The sequence below is a fragment of the Epinephelus fuscoguttatus genome, linkage group LG10 (genome assembly GCF_011397635.1).
Source record: "Epinephelus fuscoguttatus linkage group LG10, E.fuscoguttatus.final_Chr_v1".
Taxonomy (NCBI): domain Eukaryota; kingdom Metazoa; phylum Chordata; class Actinopteri; order Perciformes; family Serranidae; genus Epinephelus; species Epinephelus fuscoguttatus.
This window is the reverse complement of record NC_064761.1, coordinates 1,316,987-1,343,560: the sequence shown is the minus strand read 5'-3', so window position 1 is coordinate 1,343,560 and position 26,574 is coordinate 1,316,987. Positions and strand designations below refer to the sequence as shown.

General features: G+C 40.7%; 1 protein-coding gene across 6 annotated transcripts in view; it reads right to left on the bottom strand.

Annotated features, from left to right (window-relative positions):
* The window catches only part of kdm4aa (lysine (K)-specific demethylase 4A, genome duplicate a), a 49,878-nt gene extending 24,436 nt beyond the window's left edge, over nucleotides 1–25,442 (bottom strand). For 2 of the 6 annotated variants that reach the window (XM_049588021.1, XM_049588025.1), the window contains exons 1-15: nucleotides 25,298–25,442; nucleotides 20,204–20,368; nucleotides 17,118–17,293; nucleotides 16,874–16,988; nucleotides 16,535–16,728; nucleotides 15,121–15,170; nucleotides 14,699–14,802; nucleotides 14,357–14,494; nucleotides 9,319–9,551; nucleotides 8,139–8,296; nucleotides 6,737–7,131; nucleotides 6,360–6,459; nucleotides 4,472–4,656; nucleotides 972–1,176; nucleotides 577–653 (exon numbers count right to left, since the gene is read on the bottom strand). In XM_049588021.1, the coding sequence (XP_049443978.1) occupies nucleotides 577–653; nucleotides 972–1,176; nucleotides 4,472–4,656; nucleotides 6,360–6,459; nucleotides 6,737–7,131; nucleotides 8,139–8,296; nucleotides 9,319–9,551; nucleotides 14,357–14,494; nucleotides 14,699–14,802; nucleotides 15,121–15,170; nucleotides 16,535–16,728; nucleotides 16,874–16,988; nucleotides 17,118–17,293; nucleotides 20,204–20,341 (2,268 nt within the window). In that variant the 5' untranslated portion in view covers nucleotides 20,342–20,368; nucleotides 25,298–25,442. The remainder of the gene's footprint in view (nucleotides 1–576; nucleotides 654–971; nucleotides 1,177–4,471; nucleotides 4,657–6,359; nucleotides 6,460–6,736; nucleotides 7,132–8,138; nucleotides 8,297–9,318; nucleotides 9,552–14,356; nucleotides 14,495–14,698; nucleotides 14,803–15,120; nucleotides 15,171–16,534; nucleotides 16,729–16,873; nucleotides 16,989–17,117; nucleotides 17,294–20,203; nucleotides 20,369–25,297) is intronic. The other 4 variants (XM_049588023.1, XM_049588022.1, XM_049588026.1 and 1 more) reach the window with 4 other exon arrangements.
* Nucleotides 25,443–26,574: the final 1,132 nt, after the last annotated feature.

Sequence of the window (26,574 nt, the reverse complement as noted above, 5' to 3'; positions counted from 1 at the left end):
ATGACAGCTTCCCAAAAGTGAAGCCAAAAGATCTTGATCACCCCCGGTGGCTGGCTGCAGTATAAACCCCGCCCCTCCTTGTTAGTGGATGGGACATGGGCCAAACTAAAAACTCAAAGTGCACATCAAATAAATTTTTCCTAAAGATGGTTTCTGTCATTTCAGGTAGTTCTTATCACTTTGCTTTATGTTCAAGAATTCATTTTTATTTTAAGTTTGGTCATAATTAGTTTATTTAATTTATATATCGGATAAAGATGGGGTTTGATGTTTTAATGTAAAGCTGTGTGTGCCAGTTAGTGTGCTCATGATCAATGGCTCTGCTGTAAAAAGGGAGTTTGCAACCAAACCCACAGCCACTCTTTTATTAACTGTTTGCCAGATGAAGGTGTAGTTACAGAAATGTCACAGTAAATTTTTCTTTTTGCAAGTTAGACAGTGTGAGGAAGTTTGTCTGCAAATTGTGACCATCAAAAAGAATGATTTTAAGCCTAAGCCAATTGATTACCAAGAGGACTCCAATTAAACAAGAACATGCACTATGTAGAGTAAATCTACCCTGGAGTGTTCACTGACCTCCTTCATGGCGTTGGCCTTGCAGCGTGCACATTTCCACTCGTTGCTCACAGTGGCTGGATCCACACCATAACAGCCTGAATATACAAACACAAAGATACAGTCTGACTCACAGGTGTAGTAGCTGAGAGAGTCATTATTCTATCATTATGAAGGTCTATTAGCATGTGCTGCCATCCACAGACAGTGTTTAGTCAATGCAGTTTTAAGTGGTTGTGTTCGGCCATCAAATGTTGCAGTTCTACAGTAACACATTTCTGTGCCAACGACACGAGAAATTTGGGGGAATGAAAACTGGTTGACAGCATTTGTGTAAAAACACTTTGATCATGAGCACACAGGCTGTGTTACATATCTGCAGCAAATAATCTCAGTTCAAATGCGTGTGTACTGACTGGTGTGAACCCGGATGCTGCACTGAGAGCAGCTGATGAGGAGGCTGGTTCCATCTTCCTCTAGATGAGGGGTGACGGGCTGCTCCTCACACTCAGAGTCCTCCTCCGTGGTGGTGGTGAAACACATCTCTGGGATAAGAGGTTTGGTCCGCATCCGTCCACCATTAAGTATGACAGGAGCGTCTACACTGTTCCCACATTCAGTCTGACAGCAGGCAGAAACATGGAGCTTACAACACAAGCAGTGTAACAAGTAATATCCTGAATATGGACTTTTCTGAAAAGTGCAACTTCTCTCCATCAACAACTACTGGGTCACAGGACAGGTATGTTTGTACTTCAACGTGTTGTACTCAAAGCTTTATTTACTAAATGACAGTGTTCGCTTACATTCTACTAAATCCACGTTACCATCCTCCATAATCTCTGATGGTACGTCTGTACATAGTGCCTGTAGCAAAATCTGATGCCCTTAAATACTAAATGAAAGATCTCCAGCACTGTAATGTAACTATTGTGCCTTCTTTAATACGTACACAAATATTTATGGAAAATGCCACAATAATGTCAGCCTCTGAGCCTCAGTAATAAAAATGTGAAGTTTTTAAACAAACACTTGTGTGCTTTTAAGGGTTAGTTCGCGATTTCTTAAGTGGGGTGGTATGTGTTACTTATATATGGTCAGCGTATTACCTTCAAAAGATGAGGCGGCATGCCCCGATTTTGGAATAGCAGGCAGGAGTCCCACCAGGGAAACTCAGCATTACATTGCTGTGGATGGGGGTTGATATCAAAATGTATTTTAGCCACCTTAAAAGAGGCCCACCTGGGGCGTCAGTAGCACAATGGATAGTGCCGGCGCCCCATGTACAGAGGCATTGCCTCGCTGCAGCGGCCGCAGATTCGAATCCGGCTCGCGGCCCTTTACTGCATGTCAGTTCCCACTCTCTCTGTCTCCCCATTTCACTCTCTGTCCTGTCATTAAAGGCAAATAAAGCCCACAAAAATAATCTTAAGTCTTTATCTGTCTAAGTGGACGCTATATTGACAATTTTTCTCACTGCTTTACCTCACCGTCAGAGAGCCCTTTTCTTTAATGCTACATTTTCTCAATCCTACAACGTCCATTCTACTGTGCCAACGCTGCCATACACTGTATTACCCCACAGCTCAGCTGTTTGGGTCAGACTGTCAGCAGTTTATGGAAGACACGACAAAAACTAGTCAAAATGAGTGACTATGACAACGAAATGCCGTTCACTGAGGAGACAAGAAAAGTCCTATATGAACCAGAGTATACAGAAGAAGAACTTCTGCAGAGTGAGACTGAATGGGCCAAGAGTGAAAGACGAGCAACGTCTGTGGAAACTGGAGTCCAAGAAGGAGCACAAATTACCTGGTGGTGCAGATGTGTTAACTGTAAATGATGCAGATGGATCCAAGGAGCTACTGATGACACATTGGAAAAGGCGTACCAGACCAGAAGGACCTAATAACGAGTTGTCTTAGTACGTTTTTGGCTCTCAGTACATGTTATTGAATAAAACCAAAGTTTCATAGGCTGTTACCTTATCAACGTATTAGTGTTAGCCATTTATAGAGGCAAGCCAAGCTGAAATAACAGAGAGAGGAGAATTGGTGTCCAATTGCGTGCAACTAGCCATAGCTGTGAAGAAAATGTCAATTAATGTAATACGGTGAAATGTATGTGGTGAGCGGAGCTTCTCTTTGTTCAAACAGCCTGGCAAAACACAAGCACACACCATGTTTGAAATACTGGTATCTAAAAAAGTAAAGTTTCTTTAACATCTGATCTCGCAAAAGCACTTTCTGACCCAAACAGCTGTGCTGAGGAGTAATACAGTGTGCGGCAGCTGTGGCGCAGTAATACAGAAGTTTCACAAAAGAAAAAGGCTGTCTGATGGCGAGGTAAAGCGGTGAAAAAATCCTCAATATAGCATCCACGTAGACTTTTTTCGTTTTTTAGGTGGGCCTCTTTTAAGGTGGCTTAAATACATTTTGATATCAACCCCATCCACAGCAATGTAATGCTGAGCTTCCCTGGTGGGACTCTTGCCTGCTATTCCAAACTGGGGGCGCACCAACTGTCATCCACTGATGGCAATACACTCACTATATACTTTAAGTTCCTCATACGCCCCCACTTCAAAAATCTTGAAATAACCGTTGAAGGAGACCAGCAGGTAGACAAAAAATTAATTTGTGTGCACATGTGGATAATCATGCTTTGAATTAATATTTTGTGTGTATTTAGAGAATATAATGTTAAATAATGTTTAATACTGAACTCCAAAATGTAATCTTGATCTTGGAAACAACAGTTGACAATCTCACCAAAAAGTTCACTTACTCACTTGACCTGAAGCCAGGGTCTGAAATTAACACCCACCAAGAGCCAAATGCAGGCAGATTTTCTGTTTGGCGAGCAAATCTTAAAGGGTTATCTGCGAGCATTTTAGTGTCATTCATGGTCACGCTGCTTCCGTCCTCTGCTATTTGTCTGTGTCACAGACAAGCTTGACACTTACAGCAACAGTGACTTTATGGTGCATTCAGGTGCACTTTGTAAACTCTGAAATCTCCCTTGCTTTGTACAGCTAAGTGTGTGGCTGACTACCATGGTGCATTCAAGTGCAACTTGTAAACTCTTTACCTGAATGGCTATGAAGATTGTTTATAACAGGGGAATTTCTTTTTTTTTTTTTCTTCTTCTTGTTTTCCTCTTTTGAAATACATCCAACATTACTTTTTTGTTCTTTCACTACAGCATTTTTAATAATTAGATGCTAAAATCACAACAACATCTCTTTCATTTCTGTATGGGCAGACTCTTAAAATTATATTTAAAAATCAAATAAATAAATAAATACATACTTAAATTGTATCCAATATGCCTTCATTTTGGCCCTAAAATATGCATGTTTGAAATAAACTAAGCACTTCACATCACTTGCCGCATGTCTGCTACCTGCTACCGTTATTTTGGCTGGCAGAAAATATGCTTGGCCAGTTTTCATCGATGAGTTTGGTTGGCTGTTCAGTCAAAAAGTTAATTTTGGACAGTGCCTGGAGCATTAGATCAAATCACATGGTCTGCATCCTCAGATCAAGTTTGCTTAATTTCAGTGAAAATGGACATGCAGTTTTAACATAACGTTTAAGGAATATATCACAACACAGCATTGTTCCCCCATCTAAAAATCTAAACAAAACTGCATTAATGTCAACTGCATTATTTAAATGAAACAGTCTACAGAATGACACCAGGTTACTTTGCACTGTCGGCTCATGCTGATGGTGTTTGGATAGTATATCAACAACTTATATTTTTTAATAAAAATGTATAGTTCTCAAACTGAGATCACGGTGATGCTGTTGTCAGGGTTATGCAAAATAATAGTGATACACTGAGCACTATTTTGTCATTTCTGTGTATGAATTACTTTTTTCTTTCCATGTGTGCTGTGCTACAGATATACCTGACGGTATGTGTGGAAGAGGATGCAGATGGAGCAATATGGAGATTTGGATCCCATGCGCTGATTGTAATCCCTCTCTTTTTTCAGGTTGGGAGGTCTACTCTGCCACAGGTGAGCCAGGGGTTTAGCCCAGCTCTCCCCTTCCAGACCACCCTCCTCCAATGTGTGGACCTCCTCTGGGGCCTCTGAGGGACAAAAAAGGCACAAAAGCAAAGTCAGTACACACAATCAGATCAAATAACAACTACAAGGATGGTATTCGCTAAAGGGACAAAGCTAATTAATAGGGCTGCCATCTGACAGTCAGAGATTAAAATCACCAGTCGGAGAACCCCCAGTTGACTGAGATTCTTCAAGTTAAGATGTCTTTTTTTTGTTTGTTTGTTTGTTTTGGTCAGTGTGGAGTGTGCACCTGGGAACATTTTCAGTACCCTGATTAAGGGCTTATTTATGCTCAACATTAGATACAGAGATGGATGCAGCCTTGTGTCCATACTCTGCATTCCTTTTGTCAGCATTTGTGTGCATTTTCTAAGAGTTTACGGATACAGATGAAACGGAGCAGTACCACTGGAGATCCTGGAGCCAATTTAAGTGAGATACAACTAAAGGAGATGACAAAGACATTTAAATAATGGCAGAACAGAACACAGTGGTGATATAGTATAATATATAGTAATATAAAGTGAAACAGTAAAAAGAATTATCTGTCCACATGTTGAGATCTCTTTAATGGCCACACAAACCTCGGTTTGCGAGAACAATTTTACAACCTCCTCCACCATCACCTCGCTTGTTTGTTGTTGTGTAAAACTTTTGACTCAACCCTCTAGTGCCATCTATTGGCTGTATCTATGCCAACATAAGAGACGCATGGAAGTATAGGACAGCCATGTTTACAACCTTTAAATTGGCTGTATCCATTCTCATACATAAAAGGGAGTAGAAATGATTCTTAAGCTGCAGGGTGAGCACTCCTCGTTTTCTGCTGCATTCCAGTAGAGGCAGCTGCAGACCCAGAACCAGGGTGAGTCTGACTGTGACAGAGGCAGCTGCCCACAGGAAGAGAGGCTTTGCCTGTCAGGCTCTGGGGTAGGCCTGGGGCGATCAGCTATCAAATCGTATACTGGCAATTGGAGGGTTGCCAGGCGATTTGCTGGACATCAAGGCGATTTTGAAAAAAAAAAAAACAACGCGAAACGCAAAACGCAAAAACGACGCTCTACTGTGCATTAAGAGATGTTTTTTGGGGAAATACATGACTGTCAGAGAAGCCCTGTTTACAAACAGACCTACAATCCATCTCCTCTCCTCTCCTCTCTCTCTTTTCAGCAGAGGGTGCCCTGTCAGCCCTGCGCTGACAGTGACAGGCCGCATCTCTTTGATCCGAAGTGACACAGCCTGTTTGCTCATCCTTCAGGGTCGTTCAATAGAGTAAATGCTAATAAATATTGTTTTAATGTATAACTATTGAAATGTTCACAAGGGCTTTCATAAATTCCTACAATGCTGCGGCACTGCCGCCTTTGCAGGTTAAAAGTTAATGACAGCGACTTGAAGTGAGAAGGAGCAATATCTGTTTGATATCTAGTGTCAGCAAAAGCGTTGTGGCCCATTTCCTAACCGTCGTTAGCATAGGTAGCATGCATTAGCTTGGAGGGCTAACTTGGCTTGTTTACTATATTATGTGAACGTCGCTGTTATCCTGAACATCTTGTCGGACCAGGTCAAACCCAAACTCTATATGGAAACTAGAATTATGGTTGTATGCCTCCCCACACCAGTGACATTTCTTACAGTTTACATCCATGTACATGTAAACATCGGTGCTTAATTTTGGTTTGGGGGTGGACTGTCTCTGTAAGTCGTTATAGTTGATGTGACAGACCTTCATCACTCATGCCATCCTTTATGAGCGGATGGTGGCCTGGCAGCTGCCCTAGGTCACTCTCTGGCTCTCCATCTCCAGCCACCTCTTCTGCCACCTGCTGGAGAAACGCATCTTCGGTTAGTATCAGCATCCAGGCTGGACAGTCTTTTGATAGACCATACCTCAGTTCAATGCGTCTGACTGAAATCTAAAGTATATCTGAGCATCCTCGAAAGTCACACCAAGCCAAAAACTACATGAAGGCAGTGAGTTGATCACTGTAGCGGATTCAAGTCTCTAATTATTACATATAGATTTTATAAAGCATACTGAATCAATGGTTAGAAACACGTGAGGTATAGTATCAAGTGTGTTTAACATCTGTGTCCACTCACTGCTTTGCTAACATGTCTGCTCTCCGTCTTATTGTCACTGGCCTCACTCTTCTTCTCCTCCTTGGGCGGGGCTTCTCCCTCTCCGTAGTCTCCTTTGGCATAGCTGTGAACATGCAGGACATCTGTGGGGCTCAGCGTCCTCTGAAATAGTTTGTGTGGTGGGCTGCAGCTGCTGCCCAGCGGAGGCTCCTCACTGCCACCTGCCTCCTCAGAGCACAGAGCCACCACCTGGCTCTCAAAAGGCTCGGGAGGACACACATCGGAAACACTGTTTTTCTCTTTTTTTGGCGTGCTCTGTCGGCTGCCAGTTTTCTTAGTGCTGGCTTTGGTCTGGGCTTTAGTCTGCTGCTTAGTGTCTTTCTCCTTCTTGGGCTCTGTCTTGACTTTCACTGTGTCTAAAAGAATAATACACCAAATATATACATCAATTAAGGCTCCAAATACCACGTGCATATATGCATGATAGTACACATAAAATCTGGGCTGTGCAAGTGATTCTCAGCTCTACATGCACTACTGCACATGCCATTGAAGTGTTTTGAGTATGGCAGTTATATGTTCTGTTTTTCTAGTCCCGGTCAGTACTGTGGCTGCAGCATTTTTATTAAGTTGGAGCCGTCCTACAGTCTTTTTAGGGAGTCCGGCAAGAAGGGCATTACAATTTCAATTCAATTTTCAATTTTATTTATACAGCCCAATATCACAAATCACAATTTGCCTCACAGGGCTTTACAGCATATGACATCCCTCTGTCCTTATGACCCTCGCAGCGGATAAGGAAAAACTCCCCAAAAAAAACCCTTTAACGGGGAAACAGTAATTACAGTAATCTAGTCTGGAGGAGATGAAAGCATGAACCAGTTTTCAGCGTCTGACTGAGACAGGATGGATCTAACTTTGGAAATGTTATTTTACATGGTTAAATGCTGTCCTTGTGATACTTGGAATATACAGGTGGAAGAATTAGCTGTGTCACAAGATGTAGTCGTCTGTCTGGTTTGTATGCTTGCAGTCCAGTACCTGAAAATCATTTCTTCGGGTGACTGACAAAACAAACAAAGTCAGGCGGGCAGATATGTACTTCCAATTTTGAGATCCATTAAATAGCTGTTACCATGACCAATTTAAGTTTTGATTGTATGTGCAGAACCTATAGGTTCTCAAGTTGTAGGGCCAATTCTATATCCAAAAGATGTAACATCAAAGCGCCAAGGAAAATAGCAGTAAGACCAAAAGAGGCCAGAGCTTTAACTACTTAGAAAAAATGCGCCCATCTTAAAAATACCTTTAAGTACCTTTTAAATACCTTAAAGATCACTTTCCTCTCATATGCTGAAATTATTTTTTCACTTAACACAAAACACAAAAACTGAAACAAAGATCTGTACAAACTGTACAGTACCTTTATCTGTCTTGACAGGGACTTGACTTGGAGACTCCTTACGTGACAGCTTGGCCTTCTTTGGCTCCACCTCCTCAGTCTCCTTAATGGTCACCTCAGGTTTGATGTCTTCAGAGGCTTCAAGCTGACGCTTTGTCCCAGTCTGAGGCTTTGGACTGCTGCATGGGAGACAGTGCAGACATGTCAACAGGACTCAAAGGTAAACACAGTTTCCCATAGACAGCAAAGCAGCAATTCTGAATGAAGTACATGTACCAACAAATCTTTACCATGGAATCTTAAAACTGAAATGACAATACTGAATCACCGTTGTCACTGAGAGCACAGTTATCAGCTCGCGTGTGATTCACAGTATGTTACCTCCTCATCAAAAGCATATCAAAAGACTGCAAAAACTACAGAAAAAAACAATTACTATTACTACCTTGTGGTTGTTTACCTCCGCAAACCCGTCACATTGCACTTACAGTTTACATTCATGTCTGTGAAAACATGGATGCTTCACACACATCTTCCCGCTGACAGCGCAGAAGATCAATACAATCACCACAGTTTCAAGGTAGACACCCAAGTAAAAAGTCACCAATTCAGTATCTGACCAAATGTCTTCACTGTTGTTCCTGAGATATGGCACTGAATAATGGCCAGAGAAGTGTTTTTGAAGAACACTGCGATGTCACAGTGAAGTTGACCTTTAACCTTTAGCATATATAAAGTACATCACTTTATCATTTTATCCTTTTAGGCATTTGTGTGAAATTTTGTCACAATTAGTGTATGAATTCTTGAGTTACGGGTAAAAACATTTTTGTGAGGTCACGGTGAGCTTGACCTTTGACTTTCAACCTCTAAATTCTAATCAGTTCATTCTTGAGTCAAAGTGGACATTTGTGACACATTTGAATACATTCCCTCAAGATGTTCATGAGATATTGCATTCACAAGAATGGGATGAACAGACGGACAATGGACAGACGGACTCATCAACGTAAGTGGAGGCACAAAAAGTGATTCAAATACTTATTTCACAGGGGTTGTGTAGCAAAAATATGCCAGAAATAGTTTAAATACAGCTTTAATTTAGAGAATTTAGGCATTTCATATTTCATAAGCAATTCACATCCATATTAGAGTAACTAGTAAATGCAGAAGATGCGTTAGTAGAGGTATAAATTCAGACCTTTTGTCCTCCTGGGCAGGGGACATTGGCTCCTCAGATACAACTTCAATGGGAGTCTCTTTTGAAGGCTCACTCTTGTCTTCTTTCAGAAACTCTGCAGCCTCTGGTGTGGGTTTAGAGTGGTCGATGGGGGTGTTGTCCTTCCCTGCCTGCCACAGCTTATAACGGTCAGGCTGAAATTTGCGCACAAACACATCCATGGAGATCTTCACCATGTCCTGACGGCACGAACACTGGAAGTAACACACAGATAAACATTTAAGTTTAGGTTTGAGCCATTGTAGTCTGATTAGGGCGAGGAGACATGGACAAAAATTTATATTCTGGTATTTTCAGGCTGAATGGTGGTGCACGATATATATCCCAGTACTTTCTACAAAGCGGGCTACATGTTCAGTTGCAAGATCCATGGCTAAAGTTTTCTGTTATTTTTGCTGCATGTGTTTTTCCACAGCAGGGCAGGTTAAACAGGTTTATCTGTTGGGGGTGAGCTGTTTGCAGAGGTGCAGTAAGGCCTTGTTCAGATTACCACTCCAAATTGGATTTTTAGCATATCCAGATTGTATCAAGCTTGATTTTCTGACAGTCTGGACAGCGAAAAACACATGAGATCCGATTTTTCCAAATCTGATTCAAACCACATACGGAGGTGATTTAAAATGCTATTCTGATTGGATTTTTACAGATCCGTTTCAATCTGAACGTCTCGGTTGCTCAAATAGGATTTCCAAGTGTCTTCTGCGTCACTCGCAGCGCGACATGTACAACAACAACAACAACAACAACAACAACAACATAGATCTGGGGAGATGCTCGTTGCCCAGCAACGCCTGTGGAGTTACAAGTGGAAGAAATAGTGAAGCCACGGGTTAAAAGCATGGAGAAAAACAACAAACCGTGGACGGACGAGGAGATAAAGTGCCTGATAGCTATCTGGGGGGATTCGTCAGTTCAGAAAAAACTGGAAGGTACATACAGAAATAAAGCCATATATCAGGACACGAGTATCTTAATGAAATTCTTCGTGTCATGCCCAGTGTGGATCCTAAATTTGTTCTGGACAGCGTAGCAGAGGAAGACTGCAACATTCAGGAAAGCAATGGTCAGGAAGATGAGGAAGAAAGGCTGGATAGTCCTGGGGATGCTAAGTTCATAATACTAATATGACTTTTCTTAACAAATTACAAAAAAGTAAAAACCCAACAGAACTTCTGCCATGATATAGGCCTATAATGCCATGATGGAGAAAGAGAGCTGGACTGGAGTTTTGATTTCACTCATTGATGACTCCACTAATCATTCCACTACCATTTACATGACATTACATTTACCTTTACTGGAGAAAAGCCGCGAAGTTAAAATTACAAATGACCTTCTGACTGCTTCAGACAAAGGACTCATCTCTGTACTTGTTTTATTAGATCTTAGTGCGGCGTTTGACACTACTGACCATCAAATTCTACTGCACAGACTGGATCACTTAATTGGCCTAAAAGGTTCTGCACTAAGCTGGTTTAAATCTTATTTATCTGATCGTTTTCAGTTTGTTGACGTTCATAATGAATCATCCTTACATACTAAAGTTTGTTTTGGAGTTCCGCAAGGTTCTGTGCTCGGACCAATCCTATTTATTCTACGTATGCTTCCTTTAGGCAACATCATTAGAAATCACTCAAATTTCCATTGTTATGCGGATGATATACAGTTGTATTTATCGATGAAGTCAGAAGAAAGTAATCAATTAACTAAACTCCATAACTGCCTTAAAGACATAAAAACCTGGATGAGCACCAATTTCCTGATGTTAAATTCAGACAAAACTGAAGTTATTGTTCTTGGCCCCAAACAACTCAGAGACTCTTTATCTGATGACATAGTTTCTCTAGATGGCATTGCTCTGGCCTCTACCACTACCGTAAGAAACCTCGGAGTAACATTTGATCAAGATTTGTCTTTTAATTCTCATTTAAAACAAACCTCACAGACTGCATTTTTTCATCTGCGTAATATTGCGAAAATTAGGCCTATCCTGACCTGAAAAGATGCAGAAAAATTGGTTTTGTTACCTCAAGGTTGGATTACTGTAACTCTCTATTATCAGGTAGCTCTAGTAAGTCCTTAAAAACTCTCCAGCTAATTCAGAATGCAGCAGCACATGTACTAACAGGAACTAAGAAACGAGATCATATTTCTCCTGTTTTAGCTTCTCTGCACTGCCTCCCTGTAAAATCCAGAATTGAATTTAAAATCCTACTGTTAACTTATAAAGCTCTAAATGGTCAGGCTCCGGGAGGCAGACACCATCTCCACATTTAAGACTAGACAACTCAGCTTCTTCTCCGGAGCCTTTGTGCTCCACTGTCTCTCAGATTAACTCGTATTGCAGCAGTGCCTGGATAGCGTGACGTATGTGGTTGTGCTGCTGCCGTGGTCCTGCCAGATGCCTCCTGCTGCTGTTGCCATCATTAGTCATTAGTCATACTTCTACTGTTATTATACACATATGATTATTGTCACACATGTATACTGCCAGATATTAATATATACTTTCAACATATTGTACCACAGTAGCCAGAATTATAACTATATTAACTATATCATTACTTTCATTAATGTTGCTGTAAGCTACTGTCATTACCATCTGTCCTGCATCTCTCTCTCTCTCTCTCTCTCTCTCTCTCTCTCTCTCTCTCTCTCTCTCTCTCTCATTGTGTCATACGGATTAACTGTTAATTTATTATGCTGATCTGTTCTGTACAACATCTATTGTACGTCTGTCCGTCCTGGAAGAGGGATCCCTCCTCAGTTGCTCTTCCTGAGGTTTCTAACATTTTTTTTTTTCCCATTAAAAGGAAGAGTTTTTCCTTATCCACTGCAAGAGTCCTAAGGACAGAGGGATGTTGTATGCTGTAAAGCCCTGTGAGGCAAATTGTGATTTGTGATATTGGGCTTTATAAATAAAATTGATTTATTGATTGATTGACATACATACACATATATAATTAAGCTAAAAAAAAAGTTTTCAGTAGGTTGCTTGCTGCTAAAAATGTCTGGCCCATTGACATTTTCTTGTTTTAAAGTCCAGCCCAGTTGAATTTTTAATTGAATAGCCCTGCTGTAGACTAATGAATCTATCGTACATAGTCGTTATATCGCCCAGCCCTAAGGCTGAGCAGTACAAAACAATGCTTTAAGAACAGTTACATTCACTGTTGGGGTTGTTAGTACTCACTTCAGTAATTTAGTTATTCTGGCTTGTATATGAACATTTGTAGTTCGAAGAGGATAATCCTAAGAATGTTGGGAGCCCCTGGCCTTTCCTTCAGAGCAGAGGAGTCAAACTAATTTTAATTCATGGCCACTTACAGCCCAATTTGATCTCAAGTGGGCCGGACCAGTAAAACTATTGCATAACAACCTATAAATAGTTACACCTCCAACTTTTTCCTTTCAGTACAAAGAAGTTCATTCTGAAAACATTAATCCTTTTGAAAAACAGATAATGAACAGCCTAAGATGTTTTAAGAAAAAATAAGTGAAATTTCTGTTTTTCCATTTGAATATAAATTGTCATCACTTCATCGTTTTATCCTATTAGATGTGTGTGAAGTGTGTAAAATTTTGTCAAGACTAGTGTATGAATTCTCGTGTCATGGTCAAAAACATGTTTTTTGAGGTCATATTGACCTTGGACCACCAAATTCTAATTAGTTCATTCTTGAGTCCAAGTCAACATTTGTGCCAAATTTTACGAAACTCCATCAAGGCCTTCTTGTGATATTGCATGTATGAGAATGAGGCAGAGGCAAGATCGCAATGGCCGTAACCTTTGACCTTTAAAATCTAATCAGTTCGTGGCAGAGACAAAGTGGATGTTTGTGCCAAATCTGAAAACATTCCCTCAAGGTGTTTTGAGATATTGCATTCACAAGAATGAGACAGACAAGGTCACAGTGACCTTGACCTTTGACCACCAAAATGTAATCAGTTCATTGTTGAGTCCAAGCAGACACTAATGCCAAATTTGAAGAAATTCCCTCAAGGTGTTTTCACATTCACAAGAATGGGATGGATGAACAGACGTACTGACGGATGGAAAACCCGAAAACACAATGCCACAGCCATGGCTATTGCCGGCAAGGAGGCATAAAAATCAATCCTTACACTACTTTCAAAAAACCAAATTAACTGGATGGGAATAAACAGGATTATTTTAGTCTGATAAAGGCATGTTAGTCTGAATTTTATTAGCCACACTTAAAGAACAAGACCCAGAGCTCAAAGGCAACAATGTAGGGCTGCTCGATTAATCGAATTTTAATCTAGATTATGATTTGGGCTTTCAACGATTACAAAAACAAAATAATCAACATAAAATGATTATGCGCTTCTTGTCAGTTTACTCTTGTTGTCTTGTGTTGCAGATCAAACGCACCCGCAAGCCGCGCATGCGCAATACTGCCCCTTCCCCTCCTCTCCTCTTTTCACTCCACAAGTCAGTCAACTAGGTGAAATTGAATAATATGAGGGGCAGATGATCGCTGAAGATTTCAAAACAGCATGTGGAAAATGGCACAGGAAGAGTGAGCGAGGTTGGTCTGTGTGTGTCCGGGCCGAACTCCACCGTGCACGATACAGAGAGCAGAGGAGAATTGTAAACACGCTACCATGTGGAGAGAGAAATGACATGCCGTCATGTAAATAACTCATCACGCGTGCCGCATAATCATTTGCATAATCGTGATTTCAAAATAATCGTGATTATGATTTTTTCCATAATCGAGCAGCCCTACAACAATGTCTTGTTTTTTTCTTGGTCTGGACTATATAATTAAACTCCAGGTGTGAAAATAGCCTTAGTTTTTTTTTAGTGATTATTGCTTATTGCTTGCAAGATAAGTGTGCTAACAAAATAATGTGACATCATGAGCCACTACCTCTACAAATCTTTAACATTTTTTAGCAAACCACCCCTATACTGATGCAGCTGGAGCATTAGATTTACATTTACAGCTGTTTAAATTATGTGTTTGTGTACCAGTGTTGCCTGTTTGCCATAATCAATCCATCGCTGGGTGGCAAAGTTGGTCGACTCAGCACAGTTGAAGCCATGGTTGAAACCAGCATGATAACCAAATGGGAATGTCACAATGAATTGCCCAGCCTCCTGAGTGACCTGAATATAAAAACAACACAGAGTTAAAAGAGCAGATACACAATGTTTTCAAGTCATAATTATCGTTACTTAATCATTCAATTTAATTTCTGCCTTTTCATTAAACAGTTGCTCTATCATATGTATTGTCAAACCTACAGCACAGACACATATCTGTTTTCTCCACAATGTCATGAGGTCAACACAAAGTAAAAGAAAGGTAACCTTCTCAAATGGTATGCCATATTTTTTCAGGATTAACGGTGAAATTAAAGTCATCTTGTGACGCAGGAAGGCTTCACAGCTCTGAGCATTCCCTGGAAAGAAACCTGGAAATACAGGAAACCATCCACAACATTAGTGCAGATGACCCTCTGATGTTAAACTGTGAAATGGGATATGTGATTATAATTACTTTTACGGCTTTTGATGTACTTTCCATAAAATATAGAGGTTCACTGAAAGCAGTTTTGACTTCTTTTTTAAAACCACAAAGCATAACAAGCTCAAGTGACTTGCAGAGCCCAATAATTAAAAACTGAGTAACAACAAGGTGAATGATCCATTTCTTTAGGACAAATGTGACAAGTGCCTCTTGTAACGCATTAAAATCCATCTATCGAGTTCTGCAAGAACCCATCACATACCCTTGGCAAGTCTTTCCAGTCTTTTCCCATGCTCTGGTGGGACAACGTACCTGAAGATCAACAAAAATACAAGTAAATGAAACACAATGATGGCTATTATTGACAGCAGAGTAAAGGTATTTGCTTGTTCTTGGTAGTCAAGTATTTTGGAGAATAAAGACTAAGTAATAACAACAGAGAAAAATAACTCCTCTCTCAACAATGTCATCATCATCATCAGGGTTACTGTAGTACTTTAAGGTTGGGACCTCAAATACATTCATCAACAATTATCAACTACTACTGCCTTGCGGTTGTATGGGTCCGCACACCAGTTAAGTTGCACTTACAGTTTACATCCACGTCTGTGAAAACATGGATGCTTCACACGCACACACACACACACACACACACACACACACACACCTTCCCCCAGCAGCACAGAAAATCTATACAGTCAGTACAGTTTCAAGGTAGACACTCAAGATTAGAGTCACCAATTCACTATCTGAACAAAGACCAAATGCAGAACATTATGATGTCACAGTGAAGTTGACCTTTGACCTTAAGGATATAAAATATCACCACTTCATTATTCTATCCTAATAAGACATTTCTGTGAAATTTTGTCATAATAAGTGCACACATTCTTCAGGTTTTGCCAAAAACCTGTTTTGTGAGTTCACAGTGACCTTGACCTTGGACATACATCCACCAAATTCTAATCAGTTCACTGTTAATCGAGGTGGCCACTAGTCTCAAATTTAAAGTAGTTCTCTTAAGGCCTTCCTGAGATATCGCATTCACAAGAATGAAACAGATACAAGGTAACAGTGACTTTGACCTTTGACCACCAAATTCTAATCAGATCATGATTAAGTTTAAGTGGATGTTTGTGTTAAATTTGAAGAAATTCCCTCAAGTTGTTCTTAACATATCGCCCTCACAAGAATGACCCAGATGCAAGGTCACAGTGACCTTGACCTTTGATATTCAACCACCAAATTCTAATCAGTACATTGTTAAGTCAAAGTGGATGCTTGTGCCAAATTTGATATAATTCCCTTTAGGCCTTTTTAAGATATTGCATTCACAAAAATGAGATGGATGCAAGGCCAGTGACTTTAAGCTTTGACCACAAAAGCTAATCGGTTTATTGTTGTGTCAACGTGGATGTTCATGCCTGATTTGAAGAAATTTCCTCAAGGGGTTCACAAAAATAGAACAAAAAAAAAAAAAAAAAGAACATAATGCCTCAAGCCACAATTATCGGAGGCATAATAACACAAAGGAATAGTTAAATTAAATAGACAGAGGTTTTCTGGAAGGCACTGAATCTCTGGTGATACAGGAAACAGTGGGATGTAATGTACATCATGTGTAATGAGTAAAAAGGAGTGTGCCCAGCAGTGAAAGGGTGTGTCAGTGACTGTACCAGGACTTTGGCTCTCCAAAGTGCAGGTAGTTGATGCTGTACAGATCCATGTCCTCTGTGTGCCACGCGAAGGCACTCTTCCACATCCCAAAGTAGAGGTAAGGTGTGTTGACTCCTTTGATTTTGATACCGCTCTCGTTCTCCACAGTGTCCAGAATGGTGTTGAGGTGGCCGATGTTCCATTCAGTCACATCCTGTAAAGGGGGATTAACCAGAGGTTCTAAGTCACAGTGACAATGATACTGTAAATATGTTATAGGTGGTAAATGTGGTCTGTTTTAATACAATGAAGAGATGTTAGTTCCATTTGGTGGCATTATCCAACCTATTACCACTCACTGGATCATACAGTGTTCCGCTGACATCAGCCCCATATAGAGGTGGGTTGAAGGTCAGGTTCTTCCAAAACTTCCTCTCCAGCTCGTCAAAATCCACATATCGGGGATTGCAGAATCTACAATGAGAAATCCAACAAAAGAGCTCTTGTATGAGGTCACATACTGTATGAGGTTGTCTGCATTATAATTGTAAAGTCGATGTGTGAAAATCATTTATGGTTCATAATTTGAAAATGTAAACTGACTTATCCAAATTGGAGGTCTTGCGGAACTCGTGGACAGTCATTGGCTTCTTCTGGATGTTGTACTGTGTAAAGAGTCCTGACTGGCCAGTAACGACCTGCTGAATAGGAGCAGGAATTACCAGGTCATCAATATCATCGTATGTCTGTCTAGGTTTCCAGCCATTAGGTGGAATAACCTGCAAGAGAAGTACAAAACAGAAACAGAATGAAAACAGCCTCTCTGTTAAGAAAAAAAAATCACAGAGCAGCAGAGTGATGAATATCACGTTGTTTGAAAATTAGTGCTGCGGAAATGTACACCAATCAGCCACAACATTAAAACAACGACAGTAGTTCCTGTCATTCATGTGTGTGTCACTTGACACATACCACCCTACCAAATACCTGACAGACCAATTACCCCTCCTCATGACAAAAGCACTCCCTAATGGCAGCGGCCCCCAGCAGAACAATGCACCATGCTACACCACAAAAACTGTTCAGGAATAGCCCAAGATATCTGACAAAGAGCTCAAGGCATCAATCCAGCCTTAAAAATCCCCAAGATCCTGATCCCACTGAGGTTTCATGGGATGTGCCAGTACCCCAGAGGTAACCCTGATCCACAGTGGGGCTTCCTTGGATTGGACTTGATTCTGACCTGTCGAGGCATGGACACAAGACCTCTCGAGGGGTGCCCTGTGGCATCTGGCACCAGGGCTTTGGCGGCAGAACCTTTGAGTCTTCTGGGTTGCGAAGTGGGGTACCAGCACGTCCCATGGATGCTTCAATCAATTGGAATCTGGGGTGTTTGGAGGCCAGGTTGACACCTTGAGCTCTTTGTCACACTCTTTGGGTCACTGTTGAACAGTTTTTTAGGTGCGGCATGGTGCATTGTCCTGGTGGGGGGCCACTGCCATCAGGGAGTGTGGCTGCCATAAAGGAGGAGCACTTGGTCCGCAACAGTGTTTGGGTGGGTACACTGCATCAAGTGGCATCCATGCATGCCAGGACCCAGGGTTTCCATATCGTAACAAGATGATCATGTTAATCACTTCACCTGCCAGTGGTTTTAATGTTTTGGCTGATCAGTGTTCACTATCCCGTTTCGCAGTAAAGACAACAGCAATCGAAAATATGGCAAGTATGTGTCTGGAATTAACTACTTAATTATATAATGGATTAAGTGTCATAGAAATGTACACATTGCCAAAGCAACAATGTGTTTTTTCAGACCTAATTGTATTGTGGAGTTTTGCACAGCGGCGACCGGATCTTTGCTCTCAAACCACAAAAAAATGTGATGGCACAACAGTCTCCTTCAGTACATTATTCTACGCTTTCTTTTGATTTTCACATTGGCTAGTCATCCTGTTCAATTTGTCTTCTGATTAAATCAGAACCATTGAAACAAGTTGTAGGAAGCCTCTGCAAGTAATTGGTTGCTGGCAGACACTCTGTGCTGCAATAAAATGGTTAATCAGCAGTGTTGTGCACTGTAGAGCCGATGCGCTGCTGGTTCTGCCGGCCTGAATAGAATATAATGTCTATAGCCTTACTTTTGTGTGTACAGCCTTTATAGACTGAGCTGAGTAGTGATGCGCGGGTCGACCCGTAACCCGCGGGACCTGCAAATGGACCTGCGAGTCGGGCAGCAGTGATCATCTGTTAAATCGGTCTGTAAATGATATTTTGACATTATTGGCTATTACTGTCATGGCATCCGAAGGTACTGATGCGTTGAGCAGGTGACAGACCGCGGCCGTTTTCAAAACACACGTCACGCACTCCAAAAGAAACTTGTTGAAACTTTAAACAATAATTTATTGTACAAAACGGGGGAAACAAACGTTGACAAAAATGGTTCCATAATTCATATTAAATTCAAAAGATAACGAAAAAACAGCTACAGGAATAGTGATAAAGTGGTAAAACTTGGCATTGATCCACAGGCTCAGACGGATGCGCTCAAGTGCGCCATGTGCACAAGCTCTGCTGGTAGGTTATACTATATTTTCACATTTTTAACAAAGCAATTTAAAAGTTTTGATTTTTATTGATAACCTACATCTACCAACAACAAAAAGACTACATTTAGCACCCAAAAAAAAGTAAAAAAAATAAAATAAAAATAATAATAATAATAATAATAATAATAAAAATAAAAAGTATTTTCATAACAAATACCTACCCATAGAAACAAATATTCGAATATCCGAATATCTGGGTACAGCCCTAGTAAAAAGGTGGATATATTGATATCAGTTATCGGCCAGATAAGATGTTATATATCCGCATATTGGACAGTGTTTCCCCGACCATTATACTAGCACCCCCCGAAGGTCAAGTCAATTTTATTTTCTATATAGCGCCAGATCACAACAGCCGTCATTTAAGGTTACTTTTCCTATAACAGGAACAGGACCTAGAACAGGTCTATACCTTGTCCTTTTATTAAACAAACTAAATAGCCTTTTGTTATATATCTTATTTACATGGCGGCATGTCATTTCTGTCTCTACATGGTCGCGCGCTGACAATTCTCCTCTGCTCTCTGTATCACGCATGGCGGAGTTCTGCCCTGATGCGCACACACACAGAGACACATGCGCACATACAGACAGAGACACCTGCGCACACACAGGTAAGCACACTAGAGTATGGCTCGGCCGCATTTTCCTGACCGAACCCGACCTGAGTCCGAGAGAATTATAACCAAGCCCAGCCCAAACCCGACAGACTTTCTGATTTTTAAGTCCGAACCCGACCCAAGCCTGACGCAGTTTGTTACCTGACATAGTTATTGTTATGGACAGTGTGTAAATGACCATCAAAAGACTGCTGTTACGTACAGTCAAACACAGGCACTGTACACACACTCAACTGGAGCAGAGCCTGTGTTGCATTCAGGCGCTGTCACGTTAATAACAAATTCCAGCACTTGAATAGGCAATAGCACAACACAGCAGCGTGCCAATTGGGCCAAACCCGAACCAAACCCCAGCAAAATTTTTGATTTGCACACATAGAACATTTAACAAAAAAAAAAAAATCAGTCAATACACTGCATCATAATAGCCTGACAAAATACAATAGACCCTATTTACTTTTGCCATTCCAGCTTTGTGTGCTCCTTGTGACTCCATATAGGCAATGTACCGACTGAAGTCCTTGAACTCCTCTTTGGAGGGGGTGAACGTCATTATCCTGGAGCTCACGGTTTGGGCTGGCATATCTGTAGTCATCTTGGCTTTGTTACTTTGACCTCAACTCTGATTGATAGAAAACATGGAAATGATTATGAAAACATTTAGTTTACATGTCTGACAGTTACCTACATCTTTGACGGACCACCTCAAACACACCACTGAAGTTGTTCTCCAGCTCAAGGAAAAGTTAAAGGGTAGTATTTCTTGGCCAATTCTGCATTGTCAAACCATTAAAGGTATATAAACAGTATCAGATATCATAGATAGAGCCTCAAATCTGTTAAAGTTCTGTTTGTGAGAACAGAAACAATGTTTTTCCCAACACTATAGTCTAACCCAGGGTTGGCCAACCCACGGCTCGCGAGCCGCATGCGGCTCTTTGCCTATCAGTGTGCGGCTCTTCGATCCATTAATTAAAACCATTGGCGTGCGGCTCTTCCGTCATAAAAAAATCAATTTATTGTTATGAGTGCGTATGGCCCTTTAAGAAATGTAACAGGCTTAAGTGGAGCAAGTGAGAGAGAGAGGAGTGCGCACAGGCAGGTGAGAGGGTGTTGAGTTCGGGAGGAATGCATGACAACAGCGCGGTGGCAATATCGCACAACAAAAAATGTCAGGGAAGAAATGCGTGTCTTTGTGTGTGGAGAGAGTATGAGAGAGGGAGAGACTGTGTGTGGATGTGTGTGGAGTAGTGTTGCACGGTATACTGGTACCAACGGTAGACCGCAGTAGGCTGCTACTTAAACACCACAGTACATGACACGGTGCCACTACTGTGGGATAAGTTTGAAGTCCAATCAAAGGAGGGTGAGTGTCCATGGACTGGCCAATAACAGCCATAGTGCTCCGCAGTGCAAGATAACAGCTTACCGGCGACCGAGAAGCCTGGCTCCAGGTGAATAAATTGGCATCATGACTGCCCAGAAATACCTGAACAGCCGAGCCGTGGCAGCACACAGGTATGTGGTGTGTCAGAGGAGAAACGAGCCGTTCACATTTCTCTCTTTGTGGCAGGTAACGGTCCACAAACCTCATCGCACTTTAGGGACTGTTCTTTACTTATGAAGGGACTGTTCTTTACTTGTCCGGGGAGGAGGGTGGCTCTTTGATTTTTATTTTATTTATTTATTTTATTTTGATCCCCCCTATGTTAATCACTTATTGATGCTGTTTTTGAAGTATGAATAAGTCAATAAGTAATTTATTCCATTGAAATATCATTGATGTATTATAGAAAAGTGATTTATCTTTTTATAAATGACAAAAGGCACATCTGCCTCATTTTTGCTGTGGTATCGTGATACTACTCAGAACCGTGATACTTTCACTGGTATCGTACCATGGGTCCCAATTTTGGTACCGTGACAACACTAATCTGGAGAAAGTATGAGAGTGGGAGAGACAGTGTGGATGTGTGTGGAGAGAGTGGGAGAGGGAGAGACTGTGGGTGTGGAGGGAGGATGGAGAAAGACAGTATGAGAGGGAGAGACTGTGTTTGTGTGTATCTCTATTCATGGTTATTCATTTGTGTGTGAGATAAACAAATCTGGCTTTGAAAACTGGAAATGTATGGATTTTGATTTTATGTCATTTAGTGTTTGTGTGAGAGAGGGAGTGCGTTTGTAAGCACACATGTGTATGATGTGGCTCTTTGTAGTACCACAGTAATTTGTGTGGCTCTTGGTCTCTGAGTGGTTGGCCACCCCTGGTCTAACCTGTCAAGCCTGAACTACAATCCTCATTCTTAATTAAATATAATACAAAGCTGAGATAAGATATTTAAAGTTCAGACTGAAAAAAACTTTGTTTTTTGTAAATATACACTATTTGATACCTTCAGCATGTTTCAAAGAAGTTGAGACAGGAGCAACACAAGACTGAGAAAGTTGTGGAATACTCAAAAGATACCTGGAACATTCCACAGGTAAACAGATTAACTGGTAACAGGTGACAGTATCACGACTGGGTACAGAAGGGGCATTCCCCAAATGCTCAGGTGGTCACAAGGTAGGATGGTCACTTTGTGAAAAACTGCATGAGCAAATAGTTCAGCCCCTGAAGAACAACATTTCTCAAAGCACAACAGCAAAGAATTTAGTGATATCACCATCTACAATCCAAATATCATCGGAAGATTTAAAGAATCTAGAGAAATTGCTACATGTAAGGGGCTAGGCTGAAAACCAACACTGAATGGCTGTGGCTTCGACTGCTCAGACAGCACTGCATTAAAAACCGACATAATTGTACAAAGGATATTACTACATGGCCTCAGAAACATTTTGAAAAACTACTGTGTTGGTCTCTGCATCTACAAATGCAAGTTAAGACTCTACCATGCAAAGTGAAAGCATGGGGTTTTTTTGGGGGGAGTTTTTCCTTATCCGCTGCAAGGGTCCAAAGGACAGAGGGATGTCGTATGCTGTAAAGCCCTGAGGCGAATTGTGATTTGTATTGGGCTTTATAAATAAAATTGATTGATTGATTGATTGATTGATCTATTAACAACATCCAGAAACACTGCCGACTTCTCTGGACCTGAGCTCATCTGAGATGGACTGACACAAAGTGGCGCTACGTGCTTTGTAGTAAGAGTGCAGGTAATAGACCGACCTGCCTGCAGTCTGGTCCTGTCTCTGTCTATGTGTGGCACATTATGAAGCACAAAATACGACAACAGAGACCCCCGACTGTTGAGAAACCTATATCCTATGCCAAGCAAGAACGGGTAAGAATATACACTTTGAAAACGTCAACAATTAGTGTCCTCAGTTCCCAAACATTTACTGAGTGTTGTTAAAAGAAAAGATGATGTCACACAGTGGTAAACATGCTCCTGTCCCAACTTTTTTCGGAATGTGGTGCAGCCATCAAATTCAAAATGAGTGTATATTTATAAAAAACAATCAAGTACACTGCCTGGCCAAAAAAAAAAGTCACCACCAAAAAAAAAAGGTCATACACACTAATATTTCGTTGGACCGCCTTTAGCTTTGATTGCGGCACGCATTCGCTGTGGCATTGTTTCGATAAGCTTCTGCAATGTCACAAGATTTATTTCCATCCAGTGTTGCATTAATTTTTCACCAAGATCTTGCATTGATGATGGTAGAGTCTGACCGCTGCGCAAAGCCTTCTCCAGCACATCCCAAAGATTCTCAATGGGGTTAAGGTCTGGACTCTGTGGTGGCCAATCCATGTGTGAAAATGATGTCTCATGCTCCCTGAACCAGTCTTTCACAATTTGAGCCCGATGAATCCTGGCATTGTCATCTTGGAATATGCCCGTGCAATCAGGGAAGAAAAAATCCATTGATGGAATAACCTGGTCATTCAGTATATTCAGGTAGTCAGCTGACCTCATTCTTTGAGCACATACTGTTGCTGAACCTAGACCTGACCAACTGCAGCAACCCCAGATCATAACACTGCCCCCACAGGCTTGTACAGTAGGCACTAGGCATGATGGGTGCATCACTTCATCTGCCTCTCTTCTTACCCTGATGCGCCCATCACTCTGGAACAGGGTAAATCTGGACTCATCAGACCACATGATCTTCTTCAGAGTCCAATCTTTATGCTCCCTAGCAAACTGAAGCCTTTTTTTCCGGTTAGCCTCACTGATTAGTGGTTTTCTTAAGGCTACACAGCTGTTCAGTCCCAATCCCTTGAGTTCCCTTCGCATTGTGCGTGTGGAAATGCTCTTACTTTCACTATTAAACATAGCCCTGAGTTCTACTGTTGTTTTTCTTCGATTTGATCTCACCAAACGTTTAAGTGATCGCCGCTCATGATCATTGAGGATTTTTTTCCGGCCACATTTCTTCCTCGAAGACGATGGGTCCCCACTATCCTTCCAGTTTTTAATAATGCGTTGGACAGTTCTTAACCCAATTTTAGTAGTTTCTGCAATCTCCTTAGATGTTTTCTCTGCTTGATGCATGCCAATGATTTGACCCTTCTCAAACAGACTAACATCTTTTCCACGACCACGTGATGTGTCTTTCGACATGGTTGTTAAGGAAATGAGAAGCAACTCATTGCACCAGTTGGGGTTAAATAACTTGTTGCCAGCTGAAAGATAATCGTCCATGCAGTAATTATCCAATAGGAGGCTCGTACCTATTTGCTTAGTTAAATCCAGGTGGCGACTTTTTTTTGGCCAGGAAGTGTATATCAGTATGAACATTAAATATCTTGTCTTTGTACTGTATTCAGTTGAATATAGGTCAAAAAAGATTTGGAAATCGTTGTATTCTGTTTTAACATGAGTTTTAAACAATGCCAATTTGTGAAAACAAATTCTATCCAAAGTAATAACCGATGTAATATTACAAAAAAAATGTCAGTCGTTTATTGCATTCACCCAAGTTCCCACTTGGCTACTATGCTACTAAAAACTTAATTTGATTACCTTAGTTGTGTGCTGTGGATTACGTTATTGCTTACCAAGTGAGAGGGTGTTCAACTTTGAGCTAACAGGAAACATACTCTAAACTCTGACATTACGGATACGGACTTCTCTAGCAAAACCCTGACTGTGATTGGCTACAATCCTGACTGACTCTAATGCTTAATCTGTCATTGGGTGAATACCACGTCCGTCACACACCGTGGCCCACTCATAGCGTTGCTCCTCGGAATAATATTTAGCTAGTGCGCTAGCTAACGTGCTAACTGCAAGATAGCTTGCTCTGCGTCTCAGGAATTAAAAGTGTAGTCAACAAAAACCAAACCAATTTAATATTCATGAGTAAACCGCAAGTAACTAGCATTTACAGACAATGCGAGTCGTTATGATAAACCAGATAATAATAACTTGAAAGCAGAGGCAATCGCTAAGTGTACAGTGGACTCAGAGATCTGACAGCTAACCAACTACCGTTAGCAATCATGGCTTGTTGCTGAGCGTCAGTTTCTTGTACCCCAACTTAGAGATACTCCTACTTACCAACAAACTAACCCATTCTGAAGTCTCAAACATTTACTTACACACGCTGAAATGTAGACGAGTTGTTTTCAGTTCAGATTACAGGTAGTAGAGTAGAAATACAGACATCATCAGTGCGGGAGGAAAAAGACAGTCTTCCATTATCCCAGTGACGCATGCCCAGTGTATGTTTGTTTACATGGAGCTCACGGGAGGGGGGGGCTCCCAGCCAATCACAACGTCCTCTGTCACACACACATTCTGCAATGTTATTTACTGTAGGATGAAGTCAGGTACAATTGGACAAATAAGGTTTTACATCTTGTGCTTTATGGATATTAGCAGCCGCACACCAAACGTGTTATTGAACTATTAGTTCTTTACATGACACAGTCATTTTTATTCGTCCTAGGTAAATAGTACGGGCACAGCAAAGATACAAAAAATCCACTAGTCGCAGAACTTCCAAACTAAGCCATGTGGTATGTTCATTTTCTCTTTTTGGTAGTTTGGGTACTGCAGCTAAAGGACTGTTCTTTAGGCTACTTATCAGTAAAATAAATAGATTTTTAAAACGTACCCTTTGAAAAGCCTTGGTTTTTCACTCTTGTCATGCGTGCTTATTAGTTTGTACAGACGCTTTATTTTTGGCGAAATTTTGAATGAAAGGTAGAATGAAGTAATTTGGATGAAATTTCACTATTTTAAGATAAGATTTTTTTTTTTTCCTGACAGAAGCATTTGTTGCACATGATGTGTCCAAGGACTGTTGGATATTTGAAAATACCAAGATATTTTCTGTTTTGACATTTTCTGGCTGTGATAAATGTTGTAATTTTGTGATTTTCGGTTTCGGTTTTCTTTTTAAAATGCCATGGCACATTTTCTTTAAAAATCAGCAGTAAAATAAATACAGAATACATTCATTTTTAAATTTGTGTGCCTCTCCCCTAAGCCAAAATAAAAAGCCTAGTACTTAAAAAATGATTTTTTTAAAAACATTTTTGAGTAGGATTGAATTAAAATAATAAGTGTAATATATGAATGTACACAGACAGGTGACATTTTTTTTTTTATAAAAACCCTGAATAAATATTCATACAGGTCAGGAGGGCTAAGTGAATGGTGTGATGCCTATGATATGATCAATCACATGCTGCTTTCTGTAAATTCTGTTTTGCCATGTGATGGCCTAAATGTCAGTTCAGGCTTTTTTTTTTCTATTTCAAAAGACCAACTTTTCTATTTTTATGGTTTATGGTTTATACAACTATTCACGTACAATTCTTCAACTCTACAGCTATATTTACAAGTTACTTAACAGATTAAGATTTTACTT